We start from the raw sequence: 25,228 nt of genomic DNA, 5'->3' as shown, positions 1-25,228 counted from the left end.
TAAGTACTGTTGGTGAGGATTTTAATATTTTTAACGTAGGCCCTTGAAGGTTTTTGAACAAATGAATAACATGAATAAGTCAACTCTTGGAAGATGTACTTCAGGAATATATTGGAATGGGAAGAAACTGGCACTATAGATGATAGGAAGCTGTTTCAGTTATACAGGGATAAAGTAAGGAAGTAAAAATGCTCGACATTTCAAAAGTTGAATCTACGGGATTTAGTGATAAGCTATCTGGAATAAAAGATGAGTCCTTTATTTTAAAAAGATCATACCATGGGCAGAGTTGGGAAGGGAAGCTGATCTGGGGGAAGCAAAGGGATACCAGTTTTAATGGATTGAATTTGTGGTGCTAGGTTGCAATGACTATTGGTAGTAGAGATAGAGGACTGAGCTCAGGACAGAGGACTGGAATTCTGTAGAAGAGAGGTGATAACATGAAGTCATGAGTAGGTAAACTGAATGAGAAAGTTATAAAAAAGAAGATTTGGGGGAGACTTTCGGGGATGGAGACTGTAAATTAATTAGATACTCTGTTAGCATTAATAAAAATGCACGAAAATGTGTATATTTGGTACCATTTCTAAGATATTCTTTTAGGATTATAAAGTTTTAGTGGGTAGTAGATTTCTTTGGGTAGCAGGAAAACAGGTATTTCTCTTCTGATGTCTGGCATCAGAAAGTTTAGTTTGGATTCAGTATAGTTTTGGTTTTGTTTGTTTGTTTGGGGTTTGGCTTTGTCTTATTATTTTCTCTCAGGAAGTCGTCTATGTTGATTGCTTATCAGTTCGAGATATTATCACTTATTCTTTATTTAAGAGTTTATTTTACCCTGATTCATAATTAAGTTAGAATACCCGGCTTCAAAACAAGGATTTTGTAGGGAGGTATTAATGGTTATATGAAACCAATCCCCGTATATACCAGCACACATGTATTCCCTAAGCAAAATTTGCTGTTTTATTTACATTAGTCCCTCCTTGTGATGCTCTTTTTTTTTTTTCTTTTAAATTAATTTTGGCTGCGTTGGGTCTTCGTTGCTGTGTGCAGGCTTTCTCTAGTTGTGGCGAGCTGGGGCTTCTCTTGCTGCGGAGCATGGGCTCTAGGCACGTGGGCTTCAGTAGTTGTGGCCCGTGGGCTCTAGAGCGCAGGCTCAGTAGTTGTGGCGCACGGGCTTAGTTGCTCCGTGGCATGTGGGATCTTCCCGGACCAGGGCTCGAACCCATGTCCCCTGCATTGGCAGGCGGATTCTTAACCACTGTGACATCAGGAAAGTCCATGATGCTCTTTTACTGCCTACCACTTATACCTCACTGGGATACCCTTTAATTCCTAAAACTTCATGTAATCCAGCCAGTATCTTGGGTCCTCTAATAGGCTAAAATTCTTTCTTTTGATGCTTAAGTGAAGGTGGAATAGAGTGTAAGAGTTTATTTTTAGAAGAAAGGGGTTTCAGCCTTAGACCTGTGAAAGTAAAACTTTAGGCTTTGAAGTAATACCTTTATTTTGGATGAATAAATGGGCAATTGATTTTTTTTTTAAATTATTTTATTTTTGGCTGCATTGGTTCTTCGTTGCTGCGTGCAGGCTTTCTCTAGTTGCAGTGCCTGGGCTTCTCATTGCGGTGGCTTCTCTTGTTGCAGAACACGGGCTCTAAGCACGCGGGCTCTACAGCGCAGGCTCAGTAGTTGTGGCTCACAGGCTCTAGAGTGCAGGCTCAGTAGTTGTGGTGCACGGGCTTAGTTGCTCCGCGACATGTGGGATCTTCCGGGAGCAGGGCTCAAACCCGTGTCCCCTGCACTGGCAGGCGGACTCTTAACCACTGCTAGGCAATTGATTTTTATGTTACAGTGTTAAATGGCAGAACGTTAACTTCTAAAGGAGATAAGGAAATCTTTTCGAAAAAAGTAGAAGTTTTGATTAATGTTATTTTCCTCTCTTTTGTCCACTTTTAAAAAAAATTTTATTTATTTATTTGTTTGTTTGTTTGTTTATTTATTTATTTATTTATGGCTGTGTTGGGTCTTCGTTTCTGTGCGAGGGCTTTCTCTAGTTGCGGCAAGTGGGGGCCAGTCTTCATCGCGGTGCGCGGGCCTCTCACTATCGCGGCCTCTCTTGTTGCGGAGCACAGGCTCCAGACGCGCAGGCTCAGTAATTGTGGCTCACGGGCCTAGTTGCTCCGCGGCATGTGGGATCTTCCCAGACCAGGGCTCGAACCCGTGTCCCCTGCATTGGCAGGCAGATTGGCGCCACCAGGGAAGCCCCTTTTGTCCACTTTTGAGGAATAAATGTGGCTTTTCCTCTGCCATTTAATTTTTTTTCAGCCTTGTTTCAGTGGCAGTAGTCCCTTAGAAAGGCTTGATAAAAGAAGTTAAAGAGGATTTGAAGTACTTGTTTGCAAAATGAAGTAAAAGGAATAGTATTTGAACTCTAGTCAACTACCGAGTTTGTACCGAGTTTCTGAAGAGTTTACCGACTCTTCAGAAACTTTATTGAAAAAATTATGTTTCATAGCAAAGAAACTGCATTTGTCCTAGAGTTCTAACTAGCTAGTGGTAGCTTACTACTTCATTGCTTTATTTGCTTTTTGAAGTAGGTGTCTATTGGGAAAAAAGGAAAATTTAAAAGATACAGTTCTTTGAAGACATAATTTGGAAGTTTTTAATTGCATTTTAAAAATTGGATGTGATAGTCATTAGAGCTATCTACCTAATATTTCCGGATTTCTTTCTGGGCACAACCAAGTTGGATGCAGCTATGTAGCTTGCTTTGGCCAATGAACTATGTATGCTTTACTGACTGTTCTACCAGCCTGATCTGTAAGTGAGGAAAGCATGCAGAACATTCTTGGCTACAGTGGACATGAATAAAAAATAAGCCTTTGTTTTAAGCCACTGAGATTTCAGGGGCTGTTAGCTACTGCAATTTTATTTTGCCCTGCATGGTCTAATATGGTAGCCACTAGCTCCATGATGCTGTTAATAAGCACTTGAAATGTGGCTAGACTGAATTGAGATGTGATTAAGTGTAAAAATATAAACCGGATTTTAAAGATTTGGTATGAAAAAAATGTAAAATAGCTCAATAATTTCTACATTGCTTGCAGGTTGAAATGTAATTATTTTGGGTATATTGGGTTAAATGAAATATATTAAAATTAATTTCACTGTTTCTTTTTACGTTTTAAATGTGGCTACTAGAAATTTTACAATTGCGTATGTGACTTGAATTATATTTCTATTGGACAGCATTTATGTAACCTATCCTGACTCAAATCAAAGTTGGTACAAGCGGTAGGGTGCTCTAACAAAACTCCTCAAGTGTTGCATTGGTCAAGGGTCAGGCAGCAAGGAAACTGATACTAGAGGCTGGGAAGATAGAATGAGGAGAAGCATTTGGTAAAACTTGCCTGCAATAACCTGGAAGGCCAGTAATGTACCTAATGCATTTATAGCTTTAGGGGACGAGGCTGGAAAACAAATTGTATTTTAGCTGCTGTTGGCTCCATTTGACAAGATGGAAGAAAAAAATGAGCTAGAACATGATTGGCTAGTTTGCAAGTGGGAATGAAGAGCAATAAAGAGAGTCCAGAAATTTGGGGAATTGTAGGATTGGAAGAAGCAATTGTTTCTCACTGTCAATCAGTAAGAGATGAAACTAAGAAGCCTTTTGAGCAGATAATTAAAACTTTTCTGGCAATCAGGGTTATGACCATCAATGGATTAAGGTAATTCAGAGTAAAGGTCTACTTAAGGGGGTGGTGCCTTTCCGTTGGGTTAGGGAAAAGAGACTTTTTTAAAAGGTGTGGATTCCCTACTAAAGCCAGGTAGTTCCAAGGCACCCACAATGAAGTCGAGAGAAATAGATAGTACACAGTCTCATGGGGCAAGAAAGCAAAGAAATGTAGAAAGTCTAAAAGACATATCTAGAAAAAAAAGCTATGGTTCTAAACATTGGCACTTGGAAATGGCTAGAACAGATAAGAAGCCTCTAAGTTTTTCAGGGAGTTATACACCCCAAGAAACCAGCATGGAAAGTGTGAAGAAAGTGTAATTGCATGAGTTGGTCACCACCCCCTAACCTTCTACCAGCAGGCTGAAAATTCCTCTTAGCTAAGGATGCACACTCCCTGTGTCCACTTCACTTGTGGTGGAGGAGGATAGCAGGCAAGAAAAAAAAATCTCCTGGAAGGTAGAGCCAAAAGGCTCAGAGAATACTAGACTGAGAAACTCCTCCCAGTGATCAGTCAGAGCATTCTCTCCCCCAGAGCAGAGAGCACTTACACTGTCTGTTCAGTGGGGTATGTGAATTGCTATGAACTATTGACTGTTTTATCTCCTGTTCCTCCTCTTTTGAACAGGAGTGTTTTTTATGGTTATACTTAGCTTTTTCTGTCATTGTGTATTGTGTCTGTGAAGGGAGGTAGATAACTTGATTTAGTAAACAGGTCTTTGTGAACAAGGGCCACGTCTGGACCTGAGAGCTTTGAGCTTGGTGCTATAACTAGGTGGGATTTTTGGGTTATCTTCTGCATGAAGGGGACAGGTGTATCCAAATGTGGGAGGAAAAGTAAATTGAATATTTGATCAGCACAGGGACGTGGGAATCATGCTTCTTCATAAATAGACCACTTCTCTTCTAAACACGTGATAGGATTGCCCTTTCATGTCATTATTGAAATCAGGCATGGCTATCTGACTTACTGTGGCCAATAAAATGTGAATGAAAGTTTAAGAGCAGGATGTGATTTACCACATTACCTTTTACCCCTTGGCAAGACAATCTTGGAAGCATGTGTCAAGTGGAGGGACTGTGATAAGCAGAGCTCTCCTGCCAACCAGAGTTGGACATGTAAAATTAATGAGAAATAAACTTTTGTTATGTCAAGCCACTGAGATTTGGGGATTGTTTGTTACTGTACCACCACCTCACTAGTTCCAATTGATGTGTTAGGTTGTAATTTTAGTCAGTGTAGGTGCTCAATAAATGTTTGAATTGAATACATTGAAATTTGAGGGCAGAAGAAAATATACAAATTCTGAAACTGCCAAGATACAGCTTTTTGGCTTATATTCCTTATAATAGCCAAGCCCACACATGGACTAAGTGCCCTCTTTTATGTATAGGTAATATGGCAGAGAGATTGTAGAAGACTCAGGAAAAATTAGAGAACAATGAAACTTGTAACATTTTAACTAGAAATAATTGTTCAAAGCTATACGTAGCATCATTATGGTTTACTGGATCATTTAAAGCATTGTTTCCTATTTCTGGTGGTAGAAACTCAAACTAAGATTGTTGAATCCATAGAAAGTGTAGTGAATAATCCTTAGAAAAAGTAATATGCATTTTAAACACAGGATTGAGGAAATCAAGGGACTCTTTTGTTTAAAGGGAATATTTTTTTAAATGAGGTGGGTAGGGGAAAAACCCCAAACCATTATTTTTTTCTAACCCTAGTGTCAGTGGTAGCAACATCAGTTTTAGTTCAGTGCTAGAGTAGAACCTAACCTCAAATGAAGCCTTAGGTAGAACTCCAGTGTATAACACTGATCTTATGGGGTTGCTCTGATTTATATGAGGGCCTGAGACTTTATACATAGTCATCTTTTCTGCTGATACCTGTAGTGTCTTTTAAGGAACTATAGTTTGAAAATCCCTGTGCTGGAGCAGGTATAGCCACTGTGGCCATCTTCATTTTTTTTTTTTTTTTTTTTTTTAACATTAAAAAAAAATACGTTTGTTTGGGCTGCGTTGGGTCTTTGTTGCTGCATGGGCTTTCTCTAGTTGCGGTTAGTGGGTGCTACTCTTCATTGTGGTGCACGGGCTTCTCATTGTGGTGGCTTCTCTTGGTGCAGAGCACGGGCTCTAGGTGCATGGGCTTCAGTAGTTGTGGCTCGCGGGCTCTAGAGCGCTGGCTCAGTAGTTGTGACGCACAGGCTTAGTTGCTCTGTGGCATGTGGGATCTTTCCAGACCAGGGGTCAAACCCATGTCCCCTGCATTGGCAGGCAGATTCTTAACCACTGTGCCACCAGGGAGGTCCCCATCTTCATTTTTTTCAGTTTGGGTTTCTTAGGAAAAGCTTTAGGTTCTTTCTGTAGACCTAATTTATCCAATATTTATACACAGTTTTAACAATCCTGGCTGATTTCCAAGTTTAAAACTGGCTTGGAAGATAAACATTAGAATGGACAGTGGATGTGTAGCCTGAGAGATGGAGGATGGAAGAGTTGGGAAGAAGGCAAAAAGAACCCCCCAAAAAACCCACAAGTAGATACAAGAAATAAAAAGCCAGAATTCTGTATATGTTTTTAGTACAATGTTCTAGGGCTTGTTTACTACCATAAATTATTTTTAATAATGAATTTGAGTCATTAGACTGTGCTTCCCACTAAAGAAAGTAGGTAAATGTATAATTAATTCTGGAGAGATTTCCATTCAAAATATGGTAACCTGTAGTTATCTGGTAAACTATCATCCTAAACAACTCATGCCCTGAAGGTTTAAAATTTTAGACGTTTTCTATGTATTTTTAAAGTGATATACAAATAATTAAACATTGAAGTAGTAGATCATACTCCTAACGTTTAAATTTTTAAAGAGGTTTGTTTGTTTGTTTGTTTGTTTTCGGCTGCGTTGGGTCTTCCTTGCTGTGCATGGGCTTTCTCTAGTTGCAGCGAGTGGGGTCTTCTCTTGTTGCGGAGCACGGGCTCTAGGCGCACGGGCTTCAGTAGTTGTGGCTCGCAGGCTCTAGGGCACAGGCTCAGTAGTTGTGGAACACGGGCTTTGTTGCTCCGCGGCATGTGGGATCTTCCCGGACCAGGGCTCGAACCCGTGTCCCCTGCATTAGCAGGTTGATTCTCAACCACTGCGCCACCAGGAAAGTCCTTTTAAAGAGTTTTTAATAATTAAAACTTACAAAAGAAATCCAGGTTATATAAATTTGAGAAGATGAGCATATAGTATACTATATGCTATATGCTATTGCCATTGTATTTCAACAAATTATGATAATATATAGTATTCAAACAACTATCTGTTCTTCCATAGCTATTTTTTAAAAGAGTGTTTTAACAGATGACTGCAAACCAGTTTTTTTTTTTGACTGCGCTGCGAGGCTTGCAGGATCTTAGTTCCCCAACCAGGGATTGAACTTGGGCCCCTGGCAGTGAAAGCGCCGAGTCCTAACCACTGACTCTCCATGGAATTTCTGACTGCAAACCAGTTTGAAAGAGAATTTTCTTGCAACATGAAATTAGAATGGATTAGTAGTAGAATTAATGTAGAGCTATATTTTGCACCCTTGGTGAGTAACATAAACATAGATTTGTGAACATGGGAGAAGATATGTTTATCTGCTGGATGAATGATATGAAAACTGAGAATAGGATTGTGAGAGGTGAGGTTAAAAAAAAAAAATCATGTATAACTTACTACGTTTTTGTATATTTTCCCTCTTGGCCTTCCTAAGAAGACTTTAAAAAAAAAATTGGTCCTGAATTGCTTAGGCTAAGGAGGTGTTTTGCTTATTCCAATGATGATTCGGTGCTAGGGAGGTAAGCTACTGTAGGGATCCAATTTATATTGTGGTCACGGTTTGTTTTGAATGAAGAGCAAAATTATATCTTCCAGTTCAAATACTAGTATTATTCATAACATGTGACTTCTGGTCATCATCTTGTCTCTAAAAATTGAATCTACTCTTAGGATGAATGTTTGGTACTGTTAGGATTTGAATAGTGAGAGTTGTGAGAGCTGCTGGTAACAAATCACTTTCTTATTGTTTCTTAGAGGGCAATCAGGGCTTTTTGAGAACTATCTTTTTGTTATTATTTTAACCTGGGGGAGTGTTGGAGGAAAACAGCTTTTACTTTTTAAAAAAACTTTGGAATAGTTTTAAAGTAGTCTTTATAAATCTGAAATTAGAGAGGAAAACTAGTCTCTGCAGCTAATGGAGGAAGGGATGGATCTTAGCAAAGAGTACTGTCTGCAGTAATATCTTATATTGATGTGTATCCTTCATAGTTAATTTGAACTTATCTGTGACACTGAAGATTTTATCTGTAAGATTCCTAACATAAGTCATCTGTGGGAGTGGGAAGTAACGGGAGATTTTCCCAGATTTTTAAAAATTATAGTAAAAAACACATAACATTAAATTTACCATTTTAACCATTTTAAGTGTATAGTTCAGTAGTGTTAAATATATTCACACTGTTGTGCAACAGGCTGTAGAACTTTACATGTTGAAAAACTGAAAATCTGTATCCATTCCCCTTCTTTACTCTTCCTAGCCCTTGGCAACCACCATTCTATGTTCTGTCTATGATTTTGTCTACTTTAGATACTTCATATTAGTAGACTCATACAGCATTTGTCCTTTTGTGATTGGCTTATTTCACTTAGTGTAATGTTCTCAAGGTTCATCCATGTTGTAGCACATGACAAGATTTCCTTTTTAAGGCTGCACAATATTTCATTGTATGTATATACATTTTCTTTATCTTCCCCAGATTTTTTAAGTCGCACTGATTTGAACAAACTACAGTTAAAACCACATATTCATATGTAAGGAGGCTAGACTGCTATTCCTGAGAACTAGCCCTGGGAGGGAACTGATTATTTTGGTTTGGTTTGGTTTGGTTTTTTTATTGAAGTATAGTTGATTCACAGTGTTGTGTTAATTTCTGCTGTACAGCAAAGTGATTCAGTTATACATATATATACATTCTTTTAAAAATTATTTTCCATTATGGTGTATTACAGGATATTGAATACAGTTCCCTGTGCTATACAGTAGGACCTTGCTGTTTATCCATTCTGTATATAATGGTTTGCATCTGCTAACCCCAGACTCCCAATCCATCCCTACCCCATACCCCCCTCCCTGTTGGCAATCACAAGTCTGTTCTCTAAGGACATGGATTCTTTGAATAAGATGTTGTCAGGCCCTTGACATTTGCCCTACATTGTGCTCTACCCTACATTGTGCTCTACCTCAGAGGTCTCAGACTTTGCAAAGTTACACACAGGTAATGTTTCCCATCCCAGTTTTCCCCAAATTATTATTATGACCACTGTAGGGTTGCCAGAATTTGGATGGAGGGACGGTGCTAGGTACAGACATTTTCAAAAGCGAGGGAACTGATTTTTAACAATACTTATAATATGGTTTTGCATAATTCTTTGTCCTATGTCCTGGCTTCAGCACTTTTCACATTTGACTTCAGGCAAATGACTTAACCTCTTTGTTTTCTCATATAGAAAGTAGGGAGAAAAGTATGACTAAAACCTTAGGGTAGTTGGGAGTATGAAGTAAGTCACTGTATGTTAAGTGCTTGTAATAGTGTCCAACAAGTAGTAAATCTTATATGTTATCGTCATGATAGAGTAGAACACTGTTCCTTTTTTTTTTTTTTTTTACATCTTTATTGGAGTATAAATGCTTTACAATGCTGTGTTAGTTGCTGCTGTACAACAAAGTGAATTAGCTATATGTATACATATATCCCCATATCCCCTCCCTCTTAAGCCTCCCTATCCCATCCCTCTAGGTTGTCACAAAGCATCAAGTTGATCTCCTTGTGCTGTGAAGCATCTTCCCACTAGCCATCCATTTTACATTTGGTAGTGTATATATGTCAGTGCTACTCTCTCACTTCATCCCAGCTTCCCCCCCCACCGCCCGCCCCGTGCCCTCAAGTCCGTTCTCTACGTCTGCGTCTTTATTCCTGCCTTGCCACTAGGTTCACGAGTACAGCTTTTTAAAATTCCGTATATATGCATTAGCATACGGTATTGAACACTGTTCCTTTAACAGTAACTTATTTAGTACTTCAGATTAAATAAAGTGAAGTTAGTATTTCACTGTTCACAGTGGTATATTAATTGCAGGTCATAGTCTTTCTCATATATTTGTGGTATGTCTGTAAAATGAGGTCTTTTGTAAGGCATATTAGAAAATCAGTCATTTCCAGTTATGTTTATATCTATGTGTGTGTATCTTACAAAAGCTTGTATTGTTTAGATTTACTAGGAAGAATACTCCTATTAATGTATAATCTCCAGTTGGGTAGAAAAGGTTTGAAAATAATTTGGGAAACTGCTGTAAAAAAAAAAATAGAAGGGGGTTGGATATGAAAATAAAGATTAAATTTAAGTGGGGGAGGGGGAAGGGAGCAGTCATAGAAGAGTAATGATCCAAATCTAAGGCGATAGGGTTTATGGGAAAGAGATTGCTTCATGTTAAAGCAGAGATTTTATATATATAAAGTTTATATTTGTTAAAGAAATAAAATTTGGTTTTAAAACCTTCCCCTAAAGTGTTAACCTCTTTTGATCAAATTAGTGAACTTACATTTTTAGGAATCCATGTCTGTAGTTTAGAACTATCCCCTTGAAAGAAAAACTAGAAAAAAAAGACTTGGTAGCTCTGAAATGTCCATAGGAATCTAAATAGTTATGAACGTGAAAATCTAATTAAATAATGTACGAGATCTTGTAGGATTATCCTGTAATTCTGTTTAGGTGATTTTTATAGCAGGTGAAACTGATTAAAGAAAAAATGTAAGTAAAATAAACTTTCAGAATCAAATGAAGTAATTTCATCAGTACTTTAAAAATTGAAGACAGAGAACATGAAAGCCTTTGATAAGAACAACAAAATCCTAATGATACGCTATTGATAAAGGAGAATGTCTCATTTTATCAATAGTACTGTAATTCATATTTATCTAGTGTTATTTAAATTAAATATGCATGTTTCAGACTTGATAAACCAGTAAAGAATTTATCTTAAATATTCAATTAGCTCTGTTGACAAATAAGTAGCAAATAGTCTCAGGAGGAAGCATTTAACATTTTCTTCTGGTAATATTTTTAATAGAAATCTAAACATGCCGTGAGTTATTAATGCTTAACTAATATTGATTATACAGATTACCATTGGTGCCTTCACTAATTCCATGTCATTTGTGTTTGTGTTACATATGATAAGCCTGCTCACTTGCTCACTTTTTGTTGCTTTTAGCATGCTGCTGCATATTGCTGTTTATATGTACTTGGATATGCTTGGATTAAATAGAATTGTATTTTTTGGTTTTAACTGAATATCCTTCAGAGTGGACAAGTGGCTTTTTAATATTCATGTAAAGAAACCATGGATTGAATAGAAAAGAAATGCAAGTATCCCTGAAAATGGTAGAGTTTCCATCTGCTATTGATTACACTGAATCTTACCTAAATATTGTTGTGACATTATCTAATATTGAGCTATCACAGTTAACAATACATTTGTTTATCTTATATAACTATTTGTGTTTTATAATGTTTAATAATCAGTTAGAATAGTATTACTTGTATATACTTAATAAACACATTTACGGGGTGCATGTTCACAACTTTACTAATAGTGTCGACCAGTCAAGAAGATTTGGAGACCACTGGCTTCATCCTCTTCCTAATCCACAAAAACAGCCAAACTCTTTGAAGTCATCAGTGCTATATAGTGGTGTCTATGGGAAGTTGGATCCATCTACACCCTCACCACCACACTTCCGTACGCCAGTCTCTACTTTTTTGGTATTCCTCTACTTAAAGTGTATTAATGACATGTTAAAATAATACCTTTCTATTATTTTGTGTTTGTCCATTGGCTATACAAGAAAATTAGTCTTATCTTTGTAACCATACTGTGTGTGTGTGTGTGTGTGTATTTTTTCATCATTTAAAGTCTCTGTTTCTCTCTCTTTTCCTTTAGCTCTTACCGAGGTGTGCAGGAAATTGGAAAAAAAATTTGTTCATTTATATATCCCTTTCACAAACTTGTTTTATTGGGGTAGGCCTTGAAAACAACTATAACTATGGCACAAAGATACTGTCAGTCATATACCAGGCCAGATGAAGCGGACATTTAAGCATTTTGAGGTAGAGAATAGATATAATCAAAAACCAGTGCTGTTAGTATATAAAGTTCTTAAATGTATACTCAAATGTCCTTGAGAATTTGTTTCCATTGCTTACGTTTTTTTCTTGCGTTTAAAACTTGTTATTCCTTAAGTACCAAAAGTCAAGTTTAAATAAGCATATTCATTTTTATATTACTAGTGTATATCATACAGGTAGTGCTACTGAAAATAAAGGTTAGTTTACACTATTTCAGGTAGTGTTATGTGTTAAATCTACCCTTGTGGGCTGGTTTAGGACCTTCAGTGCCCTTTTTATAATGCTTGCTTTCCCCGCAGAACTCTTGGAAAGACTTGTATATACTTGTTTCTAGTTCATCTCCTTCCATTTTCTTGAATGTACTCTGGGCAGGGTTGTATTCTCACTTCTCTATTGGAACAGCTCTTGTCAAGATATTACCACATTGTTACATCCAAAAGTCATTTCTCAATCCTCATTTTACTTGACTGACAAGCATTTGACATCTTTGATTATTTTCTTCTTGAAATGATTTCTTCACTTGGCTTTTGGATACCAGCTTCCTCCTGTCTTACTGGCTTTTTTTCTTGTTGTTTTTTTAAATCTCCTCTGCTTGTCAGCTTTGAAGTGCCTAGGGTTTCTTCATATATATATATATATATATATATATATATATATATATATATATACACACACACTCCATTCCAGGTGACTCTCAGTAACCAACTATAAATGTTGACGATGCCCAAATTTATATCTGTGGGCCATACTTCTGTTTGAACTCCAGATCTGTCAGCTGCCTAATCAACATGATCATTTGGATACTTCATAGGTACTTCAAAACTTTCATATCCAAAAATGGACCCCTGAATGGCACCCCTCTCCCATAATTATTTCTACCTCCACTCTACTCTGTTTCAGTTAATGGCAACTCCATCTTTTTAGTTGCTCGGGACTAAAATCTTGGAGTTATATTTAACTCCTTGTTCTCACACCTCACATAAAACCCTGCTATCAAATCTGTTAGCAAACATCTTTGACTCTACCTACAAAATATTTCCTGATTCTGACCATTCCTTACCACTTCCTCATTAACTAGTTTTACGCCACTATATCACTTCTCTACTCTAAGTGGCTTCACTCACTGAATAAAATGTAAACTTTTAGTGGCCTACAAGGTAGTACACAATGTATAACATCATATATAATCTTATCCCACCTTTACATTTTTATCCCTGCTATCTTATCACTTACTACTCTTCTTTCACATTCATTTCTTTCTAGCCGCACAGGCCTCCTTGCATTTCTCTGAACACACCAAGCATACATCCACCTTGCTCTTCCTTCTACCTGGAATACTTTCCCCCACCTTCTTGCTCCTTTGCCTCCTTCAGGGTCAGATGTCACCGTATTAGCAAAGTTTTTTCTGGCCACTTATTTAAAACAGCAAGTACTTCTCTCCTTTCACTTTCTGTCTATCCTTACCTCACTTTATTCCCATAACAGTTCACCACCACACAAAATGCTGTGTACAGTTGACCCTTGAACATGGGTTTGAACTGCTCAAATCCATTTACATGCAGAGTTTTTTCAATAATAAGTACAACAGTATTACACTACACGATCTGCAGTTGGTTGAATCGGCAGATGTATACGGAGGGAGAACCATAAGTTACACAATGGCACTCCTAACTGCGTTGTTCAGGGGTCAGCCATATTTACTTGATTATTTGTTCTGTCTTTTCCCACTAAAAAGGAAACTTGATAAAGACATGAGCTTAACTGTTGTTAACTTTTATCCTTAGAACCTAGAACAGTGACTGGTATATTGTAATCACTCACATATTTGTAGAGAATAACATTATGTCCTAAACTTCAAATTGACTTAATTTTTGGAGCACAGTCATCTTTTTTTTTTTCTTTTGATTATGACTTTATTCTTGTACGATAAAATCCCTTAGACATTTTTTTTTCCTTTTCTCTTTTTTCCCTTTAATTCTTTGTCCCATAGCACAGTGCCTGATATCCAGTAGATTCTTAATAATTACTTACTGAATATGGAAGTGTATTGTCATGAGTTTAAGACACTGGAAATTCAAATGAGAAATAAAATGTGATTTATTTCCTGGTCTTGCTACTGCGTTATCTTAACGAGGGGTTTATTAATTTTGTATGGACTAGTGCTTAAGAGTGCAGGCTCCGGAATCCAAATGCCTGGGTTCAGATCCAGTGCAATACTTTACTGGGAGCCCAGTCATCTTAAGGTTTTGTTTGTTTGTTTATGTTTTTGTTTTTAATTCCAGTGGTGGGAGAAGGGGCTAGTTGGTTATATTGGAACTAGAGATGAAACCACAACAAACACTGATTGACTGTCTTTAACAAATTCCCTAAGTAGTCTCCTATAGATTACTTTAAAATTTTTTATTTAGAATGATCTTTCAAAGTATAATATACACTTAGAAAAATGTGCAAATCATATGTGTGTAACTTGATGAATTTTTATAAAACAAACACATAGGAAAAATTACCACCTGGATCAAGAAATAAGATATTGCCAGCAGTTCCTCAATCTCCCTGTACCCAGTCATTACGCCTCGTAAAGGTAGGCAGTCACTGTATAGTAGTGTTTCCTGTTGCTTTGAGCTTTATTTAAATGGTATATCTCTCTCTATAGATATAAGTATTATATGTAAGAGAGAGTGTGTGTGTGCCTTCTTCTGTTTAAAATTATGTCTGTGATGTTCCTGTTGCATGTAAGTTGTTAATTTTCATTGTTTTAACATATTCCACGGTATGAATGAATATATTATGATTTTTCTATTCCAACACTAGTGGATATATGAGTTACTTCCAGTTTAGGATGAATTTCTGTACTTTTGGTGTCATGTGTATATGCCTTTCCGTTGGAGTGAAATTGCTTCCGTTATAGGGTATACATAGGTTCATCTTTAAAAGATAGAGTCAAAAGATTTCCAAAGTTGTTATACTGATTTACACACCCACCAGCAGTGTGGGAGAGTTTCAGTTGCTCTATTACTTTGCTAACAGGTGGACTGTTAAATAGTTTTAGCCATCTTGGTGGATGTGTAGGATATTTCACTATGATTTTAATTTTAATTTTCCTGATATCTAATAATATTGAGTACCTTTTCATACTTCTGTGGGCCATTTTGGTGGGTATTACTTCCCCTTCTCCTGAGCTTTATAAACAGTAGATTTCTAAGAATAACTAGGTACCATGTAGGACACTAATGCAGCATGGTAAAAAAATATTTTGCTATTATCTACACTAAGATATAGAGGAAGATACAAACTTGACTGCCTAGTACTGAAGACCTGTTTTTAAGGTGTCTGTATTAAATTGATAATGCAAGTTGGCAAAGAGGAATTATTTAAGATTTACTAGATGGGTGAAATTTATGATTAAGATTCTAAAATACCCCAGATGTGTATGAGCAAGAAAAATGATTGAAAATTGGGTATAACACTTGTTGGGCAAATAATTTATAGTCTTTAATGAGCACTTTGTGGTCCTGTCCATATGAACTGACTCTTTTTTTTGTTTTCAGTAAGTGATGCTAGAAAATTAAGTATCCATTTGAGATAAAATTAAATTTTTAAAATCTTCTCTATATGTATTATTTGCAGATAGAAGGAGCATAGAGAAGTAGAGGGCAGAGTTTTCCAGGTAGATTATTACCTAGACTGGAAGTTCCTCCTTAAGGAAGGGTTTGTTCATTTAGTCAGATTGTATTTTCTGAGCACTTTTGAGTGAACCATTTATTATCTAAAGGGATGTATGAGCCAGTAAGTAGAATTAATTCTACCATAAGCATGTATAAGGGAGATGACATTTGAACTAATCTTGAAGGATAAGTAGAGGTTAGTTACGTGAAAAAGGAAAAGAGCTAGAAAACAGTCCAGGCAAGAGAGGCACATACTTACGGGTGTGACATTGAGAAAGGACATGGGTTCTGACAATGATGAGAATTTCAGTATTTTAATACTGAAGTTGGAAGAGCAGTTGCGGCCAGATTGAGAAGGTTCTTGAGTACCAAGTTAACAAGTTAGTACTTAATACTGTAGAAAATAGAGAATTAGTGCAGGTAATGAATCAGGAAGGTGATGCCATTAGATTTTGTATTTAGGAAGAAGATTCTGGAAGCTCTGTAGAAGTTGGATTGGGAGAAGAGAGAGATGAGAGGCTGGGAATGAACAGACAGGACTCACCTGAAATTGATGGTTTGAGCAATTAGGTGGCTTGTAATTATCAATAAAGGGGGATGCAGGAGAAGGTTTGGTGAGTGGACAAGATGTGTTCAATTTGGACGTGTTATGTTCTATGTGCCTTTGTTTTATTGGAATTCAGTAAGAAAGAGAACTAAGTTATAAGTATCCATGGCCATGACACACTCTTTAAAGATATTTTGTAGGTTCCAGTAAGAGAATTAGCAATAGGAGTAGGAATGACCTGTAATATCGTTATCCCCTCAGTCAGGTTGTATTTCATTCTTGCCCTCTCCCATCAGTTGCTTTATTTGTTCTCTACGATTTCTTTAAATCTTCTCTCTCTCTAGACTCCTTTATCTGCTCTTAACATTATTCTGTCGTCCTTTTTCCTTGCTGTCGTCACAAATGTAAGATGAGTAGCTTTAAAAACATGTGACAAAATTCCTCATTTTATGGACTTAAAAATTTATCCATCTCTGGATATGTGATATCCATATGCTGTGTCTTTTATTTAACTTGTAAAAAAGCTAATACTATGCAGTATTTGTGCATATATTTAAATGTCTTGTCGTAATGATGCAGGTGGACACCTGATTATAAAGGAACAGAGGTCAGTACTCATTTATGTTGTGTGTTTGGATGAATTTTATACATATCTAATTCTTCATCCTTTCACTGAGGAAATAGAAACCATTTCCCCTTAATTTCTAGGCATCAAATTCTCTCTGCCTCTGGGGTCTAGCACAGTTCATGGCACATAGTAGCTAATCACTTATTGAATGAATGAATGTGCCTGTATCTTTTCTTCCCTCATGTAACAGAGGCAGAGGTGGCTGTGCTCCAGCAGTTACGCCTGTAAGTGCTGTGGGTCATCATCCCCTCCTGACTTCTTAGGGACTTTATTCTTGTGTTTTCAGTCTCTCCCTCTGTAGTGGGTCTTTCTCATGAACACTTACACATGTTCAAGTCTTCCCTGTCTTCAAACATAGAACAAAACACTTCCTCCCCCAGACTCTCTTTTTCGGTCCCCTTTAGCCTGTAGTGTCATGTTTCTGTCTCCCTCTCAAGCCAGACATTTTTAAAAAACGTATCTGTACTTGTTATTAAACACTTTTTCACTTCTTGCCCATTTTCTTAGTTTCTTTCTTGATTTTTCTGCAGTATTTGATGTTGACCACTTTTCCTTTCTTTAATGTAGCACATTTTTCTGGGTATGCCTTTCCTTCACAGGTTCATCCTCTTCTGCCTGTTCCTTAAATGTCTGCATTCCTCATAGGCTACTTTCTCTTCTCATTCTACTCATAGTCCTTGAATGATCTAACCTGCTGCTTTGGATGCACTCCATCTGTGTAGATCCAGCTTTTTTACTGTTTTGTCTCACAAGCTGTTCAGACTCCATGACCAACAACCTTGAATTCATTAACTGTCCTTCTTTACCTCCACCTAAACCTTCTCCAGTGTTTCCTATTGCAGTGAATGGCACCACCATCTACCCTGTTGCCCAGGCCAGAGTGCCCTCTCTTCTCATTTCCCCCCTTGATTCTTAGTTGTAGTTATTCTGATAAAATAAATTAATTTTAAACTGTTTGAGGCATTTTTCTTGGTTGTACATTCTAGTTTTCATTAGTATAAATTCAGGAGCTATTAGGGCACATTTGATTTTTTTAGGCTATTTTTGGCTCCAATTATTAGTGACTGGTATAAATCTAAAATAAATTTCCATTAAGGTTTTTAGTTTACATAAATCAAAATAAAAATGTGTAGGAATTTATGTTTTATCAAAGATGATTATATTCAGTGTTTGTTATAAATCATGTATTGTGGGGTTTTTTGTTTTCATTTTTATTTTTGTTTTTTTTTGTTGGGGGATAGTTGCTTTACAATGTTGTGTTAGTTTCTGCTGTACAATGAAGTGAATCGGCTATATGTATACATATATCCCCTCCCTCTTAGACCTCCCCCCCCCCATCCTGCCCATCTAGGTCACCACAGAGCACCGAGTTGAGCTCCCTGCGCTATACAGCGGTTCCCACTAGCTATCTGTTTTACACATGGTAGTGTGTATGTATATGTCAGTCCCGATCTCCCAGTTCATCCCACCGTCCCTTACCACTCACTCACCGTGTCCACACGTTCGTTCTCTACGTCTGCATCTCTATTCCTGCCCTGCAAATAGGTCATCAGTACCATTTTTCTAGATTCCACATATATGTGTTCTCCATACTGTTCTCCATAGTGCTGTATCAGTTTACATTCCCACCAAACAGTGCAAGAGAGTTCCCTTTTCTCCACACCCTCTCCAGCATTTATTGTTTGTAGATTTTTTGATGATGGCCATTCTGACCAGTTTTGATCTGCATTTCTCTAATAATTAGTATGTTGAGCATCTTTTCTTGTGCCTCTTGGCCATCTGTGTGTCTTTGGAGAAATGTCTATTTAGGTTTTCTGCCCATTTTTTGATTGGGTTGTTTGTTTTTTTGATATTGAGCTGTATGAGCTGTTTGTATATTGTGGAGACTAATCCCTTGTCAGTTGCTTCATTTGCAAAACATTTTCTCCCATTCTGAGGGGTGTCTTTTCGTCTCGTTTATGGTTTTCTTTGCTGTGCAAAAGCTTTTAAGCTTCATTAGGTCCCATTTGTTTATTTCTGTTTTTATTTTCAGTACTCTAGGAGATGGACCAAAGAGGATCTTGCTGTGATTTATGTCAGAGAGTGTTTTTCCTGTGTTTTCCTCTAAGAGTTTTATAGTGTCTGGTCTTATATTTAGGTCTTTAATCCATTTTGAGTTTATTTTTGTGTATGGTGTTAGGGCGTGTTCTAATTTCATTCTTTTACATGTAGCTGTCCTGTTTTCCCAGTGCCACTTATTGAAGAGACTGTCTTTTCTCCATTGTATATTCTTGCCTTCTTTGTCATAGATGAGTTGACCATAGGTGTGTGGGTTTATCTCTGGGCTTTCTATCTTGTTCCATTGATCTATATTTCTGTTTTTGTGCCAGTACCATACTGTCTTGATTACTGTACCTTTGTAGTATAGTCTGAAGTCAGGAAGCCTGATTCCTCCAGCTCCGTTTTTCTTTCTCAAGATTGTTTTGGCTATTCGGGGTCTTTTGTGTTGCCATACAAATTGTAAAAATATGGAACGCTTCATGAATTTGTGTGTCATCCTTGCACAGGGGCTATGCTAATTTTCTCTCTATTCTTCCAATTTTAGTATATGTGCTGCCAAAGCTAGCACTCATGTATTGTTTTCTTTTTTTTTTTTTTTAAATTAGTTTTCTGAGTTGAAAGAACCTCTTAGTTTCACATTAGGAAATGATGTTATATCATTATCGATATAAAGAAAGATGTTTGGCTATGCTGACAGAGTGATGTAACTTCCTGCCATATCCACTCTTCCTCACCATTGCATGCTCATTTTGTTTCCCAGTCTGGTTTATAATAAAACTCATTGAAAATAGAAACTCTCTCATAACTTATGCACCTCCTTCCACAATGATTGTGGTTGTGGCCATTATAGATTTTTAGTAAGGATTGACTTTAAAACTTAAGTTTATGAGTAATAATTTCATTGTACCTACAGATAGGCATAATTTCATTCCCATAGGACCTACATTTTGCATTCCCATAGTACCTACAAATATGCGTAATTGATAACAGGCTGTAAAAAAGACATTTAAGGCATTAGAATTTGTTCTATTCTGAGTTGACCATTGATTTATTGACTATTTGAACAATTATAACTGAAGTTTCAGATTGTTTTATGACTCAGCTTGCTCAAAAGAAATTGGCTTTCTTAATGAATTTAAAAAAGCAAGCTCTCATGGTGGCTTTATTCTCTCTTTGGCTTAATCTCTGATATTTAGAATATAAAATAGATTGTTTTAAAAGAATAATCCACAACAAGGAGCAATGATTATGTTCCACAAACAGATGATTTTTTACTTTTACATAGTATTTATTCATTTTACCTTAGAGAGAGGCTCAGATCTCATGCTATCTTTTTGGGCCAGTGGGCTGCTTCTCATCTGTATTTGTTTTCTTCTTTAGATATTAGGATCAAGGAAGAAGAACCTGATCCTGAAGAGTGGCAGCTCAGTGGTGATTCTACATTGAATACCAATGATCTAACACACTTAAGAGTACAGGTGGTAGATGAAGAAGGGGACCAACAACATCAAGAAGGAAAAAGACTTCGAAGGGTAGCTTGCACCTGTCCCAACTGTAAAGAAGGTGGTGGGAGGTATGCACACATGAAACATACTTTTCTTTTTAGACTGTTAATATCATCACCCTAATTTTTGAAATGCTGCATGCCATGTCACTTAACTAAGGGAAATTATTCATTACATGATCATCTTGTGTGTTTGTCTGTATGAGTGTGGCAGAAAAAGTTAGAGAACAAAATATGTGAAATCAAATTTTCAGTTCTAAACGCCTTTTTAAAAAAAACTAAAATTACTTAGTTTACTTTAAAAAAAAAAAAAAAGTATAGTAAGATGCCATTTAACAGGCCCATATTGGATATTAGTCTGTTTGCAAACCAGCAGTGGATTTGCCTAAATACTGATTTAAAAGTTGATTCTTCTGTACAGTAGAAACTAACACAACATTGTAAAGCAACTATACTCCAATAAAAATAAATTTTTAAAAAAAGTTGATTCTTAGCCTGAGAATAGCAGTTATGTAATATAAAATAAGTTCAGAAATTGTTAATAAAGCATAAGTATTTTCCATTTTCAACAGAAATGAATAATAAGCCTTAATAATGGAATTTTTAAAAAAGTGGAACTGTAATATTTCCATTCAGTGTTTTTAAAAATAAACATTAAGAAATAATAACATGACAGGAATAAATTCAAAACAGATCAGTAATTATATTAAATGTGATGGATTAAGCTTAATAATTGAGAGATTGACTCTCAGATCATATTTAAAAGACATAAAGTCCAGCCTTATATTGATTATAAGGAACATCTCAAATTGGTGCAGGAATGTTGAAAATAAAGGGATCGAAAAGATTTATTAGGCAAATGTTAACAAAAAGGAAACTTGGACATGGTAAAATTAAGGTGAAAATATCAAATGGATAGATAGGGATATATTTCTTAATAATATGAAGTTTTCACCAAGAAGATTTAATAGCCATGGTACCTTTTCCCCACAACTTTGAAATATATAGAGCAAAAACTGATAGAACTCTAAAGACATTATAACCATATCCTCTAGTCATAGTGAAAGACCTTAATATACCTCTCTCAGAAATGAACTATTTAAATAGACCAGAAAAAAAAAAACAACAACCCTGTTAATACAGTTAATAAACTTGATCTAATAGAGCCTCTCTGCCTTTGAGTTGATTTGTACATTGGCCAGCCCATTCACAATAATAGTAATGACTAGTAACTCTTAATACTGAGAGCCAACTGTGTTCTAGATGGTCTTATAAGTGAGGCATGGAGAGGTTGAATGATTCTTTACAGCATACACAGCTGGGATTTGGACCCAGTTTCTCACCAAGGCCTTAACCACTGCACTGTACTGCCTCCCAGGTGAATTTGCTTCTTCTGCATCTGATCCTTAGGCATTTGTATTTCCTACTGGTGATTATTCACTTGTTTGAAGTTTTACTTATTCTTTGAAATGTTTTGGTCAATTTAAATAAGTTAGTGTGGAATTCTGATTAGACAACTTTTCTGAAATGTACTCTCATTTTTACGGGAACTTTCAAGATAAATTGTTCATGAAAGTCAAATCTAACTGAGGGTCAAGGCCTTGCCTGTGTTTTGCTTATTCTTTTCTTTAAATTGAAAATCTTTTAAAATTATTTTTATTAAATTAATACATGCTCATAAAAATTCAGAAATATAGAGGAGTTTTAAAAGAATACCAAACTTCTACCCTACTTCAAGATGACTATTGTAACATTTTTGTATATATCCTTCCAGACTTTACTCTCACTGTTTTACGTGTCTGTTTTTCTTTTGAAAATTTTTGTGATCATATTTCCAAGTGTACATAGAGTTTGTATCAATTTTTAATGACTATAGTATTCTATTGTATGGATGTGTAAGAATTTAACAACTTTTTTGGGAGTTTATTGTTGAAATTCTAATTCTTACACATATATCTTTGCACATCTGATTATTTCATCAGTATAAGTTGGCAGTGGTGGAATTGTTTTATCAGAGGGAATTGTCTGCTAGAAAGGTTGTATCAATTTATACTCCATCAGTGGTGTATGAGAGTATCTGTTTTCCCACACCCTTGCCAACAATGGATTTTATAATTTTTAAAAACCTTTTAAAGTATGAGAGATGAAAAGTAATACCTCACTATTGTTTTATTCAGTATATTTTTGTTACTTTATTAGATTGAACATTTTTTGTTGTGTTATTTTACCATTTCAGAATTTCTTCTGTGAATTATTTCTTTGTCTTTTGTGAATCTGTTAATTTGTCTGTCATATGTGCACATATTTTTTTCCAGTTTTACATTGTCTTTCAACTTTGTCAGTGGTTTGCAAAATGCATTTATTTACACAAGTAAAGAAAGTTCTCACTTAAAGTTTGCAAACTTTTTTTTAAAGCAGAAAATTTTTAGTTGAGATGCATTATTGTCATGCTATTAAAAGTCTTCCTTAAACGGAGGATTATAAAAATACTCATATTTTTCCAGAACTTTTGTGAGTTCATTTTTTAATAACTTATTCTAACAATTAAAATTGAAGTTCTTAAGAAAAAAAACTATTGTTTCTTAGAGCTCATTTGAACAAAATTCAACTAATATGTTCATGATAGGCACAGTTGTATCATTGACAGTTGCTGCATCTAATTAATAGAAGCATAACATATAGTAAATCCTGTTCTGCAAAGGTGAGGTAGGTGGCACTTTAAACATTTTAGAATATTAGCCTTTCTTTCCGCAACAGTATTCTTTTAAAAAAATAATAGTATGTATAAAGTGGCATCTTTAGAGAACTAAATTTTATTTTTTTACCTTTTTGAGCAAGGTGTAAAATATAATTAAATATTTAAAAACTGTATTCATTTGGGCATTTAGCCAATATTTATTAAGCAGAACCAGACTTCAGAAACTTTTATACTCTAGTGGAAGAGACAATTTTATAAAGTAAAATAAATTCTAAAGGCGTTATTGTTTATATAGGTTTTGTGTGGTTTAGACAACCTCAATCCATTTTTTTAAAAATTAAGTTAATTTGTAAAATCTGTTTTCTTCCCTGTTAGCCTTTCAGTTCGTGTTCCATTTCTCCTGTCCCAAGCAAAAGACTCGATTTACTTAACTTTTCTTAATTCCTCTACTCAGAATTTAGCTTTATTTATTGTGTCACTCTGTCTTTGCATTATTAAAATTTTGGGAGCAAGTTTAAGCAGTCAAGAAAATGAACTTAAAATTGTTAGTTTTTTAAGGTCATGCAATAGGTATTAGGGGTGTAACTATATAAATCAAGAGGAAAACTTACGGTAATCTTTTACTACTTGAAGTTTGTTGATAAATTCACTTCAGTTCTCTTCCTTCACATCACATGCCATAAATCCATATCTGGCATGTCTAGATCTTATCTTGAGTAAAAAATTTTTTTTTAAATAAAAACTTGGACCTCGGTATTGGACTTTTTCCCTTATATTGTATATTTTTGTGTGCCCTGTCTCCATTTTTTTTCCTTAGTTGCCTGTCCCATTTTCAGACAACGAGTATGTCTTGTTTCCTTATAATTCAATTGATGAAAACATCTTTCCCTGGATTTTTGGTTCTTTGGGAACTCATATTTGTTGCTGTAATTTGTTATAGTCTTGTGCTTTGTTCGTGCTCTCAAAGCTAAATTTTGCTAAGTTAGTAAAATAACACTTTTGAATTTATAAAAGCACATTGATTCACCTGAGTGGTAGGATTAGAAGAGAGGCAAGTTGTGAGTGTAGAGTGAACTGAATTGGGTTCTCTGTGAAATTGCTATGGTGAACACAATATGTAAAATCGGTTTGTACACCAATAGCCACAGACATTGCTCTTTTTCTTAGGGCCATTTAAGAATAAAACAAATTTAAAAAGCTAAATTAAATGGAAATATTATTGGCTTTGGTTAAGACTTTGGCATTGCAGGTGAGCCAGCAAAACCTGTTTCACTCAACTCAGCTCTTTGAAGAGAGTTGTAGAAATTGGGGGTGGACTGGAGCAGAAACTAGAATTGTGTTAGATTATGACATCCTTGCCCTTGAGACAACAGCATGACTCCTCCTTGTCTTTACTTATGCTATTCCTCTGCCTGGAATGCCTTCCCTCCTTTCTATCTAAATCCTACCCACCTCCTCCACGAAGCCTTCTCTAACTACTGGAGCCCACATTGATGTCTCCCTGTTCAGAACACCTATGGCATCTAACAGCCAGCACTGCACCGTTTAGCACTGTTTGTCCTATGGCAATTTCACATGCTACTGAGTGTGAGTACATTAAAATATAAATGTGGGGAAATATGCATTTTTCCAGTAAAATTTGAAAAACAATAGGTATATTATATACAGGAGGATTTGCAGGCTTATGGAAGGTTTAACAGGCTATACCTAGACTGTGAGATTGTGGGAGGAGGGGAAGTTGGGGGGGTCTTAAATGTACCTTTTTGTAATCTCAGAGAAACTGCAAAGTTTATATAATATGATTTTGACAGTTGATGAGTCTAAAGTGTCATGTTTTTTTATAAACTCATTTGTTTTTATTCAGTAACTAGCCTTTTTTTTTTTTTGAGGTTGAGTAAACATTTTCTATAGTGTTTAATATGATTTGAATATCAGTTCTGGAATCAAAAAAGTTTTCTTCTTGCTTAGGCTAAGATACCTGTGTTCACCCATCTAATAAGCACATATCTTCTAAACCCTGTTCTTGGTATCAAATACTGAAATGTAATAGATGTCAAATTTTGCAATGTGGAGAAACTGCATTTTATTATCTCTCTGATTTATAATTTTGGGTATCTTTGCATGGTTAATAAGGGAATTTTAACTGTAAAGATAATTTTAATTTATTTCATGTAGTTCTAGGGATCTAAGACAACAGCT

The 25,228-nt window shown here is 35.9% G+C and overlaps 1 protein-coding gene and 1 long non-coding RNA gene across 5 annotated transcripts in view; both read left to right on the top strand.

Moving 5' to 3' along the window:
• The window catches only part of LOC309662593, a 162,844-nt gene that overhangs the window by 72,921 nt on the left and 64,695 nt on the right, over positions 1-25,228 (top strand). The gene's annotated exons all lie outside the window — the stretch shown is intronic.
• Positions 1-25,228, top strand: part of SP3 (Sp3 transcription factor) — a 68,469-nt gene that overhangs the window by 33,682 nt on the left and 9,559 nt on the right. For all 4 annotated transcript variants that reach the window (XM_082465373.1, XM_082465372.1, XM_082465371.1 and 1 more), the window contains exon 5: positions 20,208-20,400. In XM_082465373.1, the coding sequence (XP_082321499.1) occupies positions 20,208-20,400 (193 nt within the window). The remainder of the gene's footprint in view (positions 1-20,207; positions 20,401-25,228) is intronic.

Source organism: Balaenoptera physalus, assembly GCF_965194825.1.
Source record: "Balaenoptera physalus genome assembly, chromosome: 6".
In the NCBI taxonomy this organism is placed as follows: domain Eukaryota; kingdom Metazoa; phylum Chordata; class Mammalia; order Artiodactyla; family Balaenopteridae; genus Balaenoptera; species Balaenoptera physalus.
The sequence above is the reverse complement of the archived record's forward strand: the minus strand, read 5'-3'. Positions and strand labels throughout refer to the sequence as shown.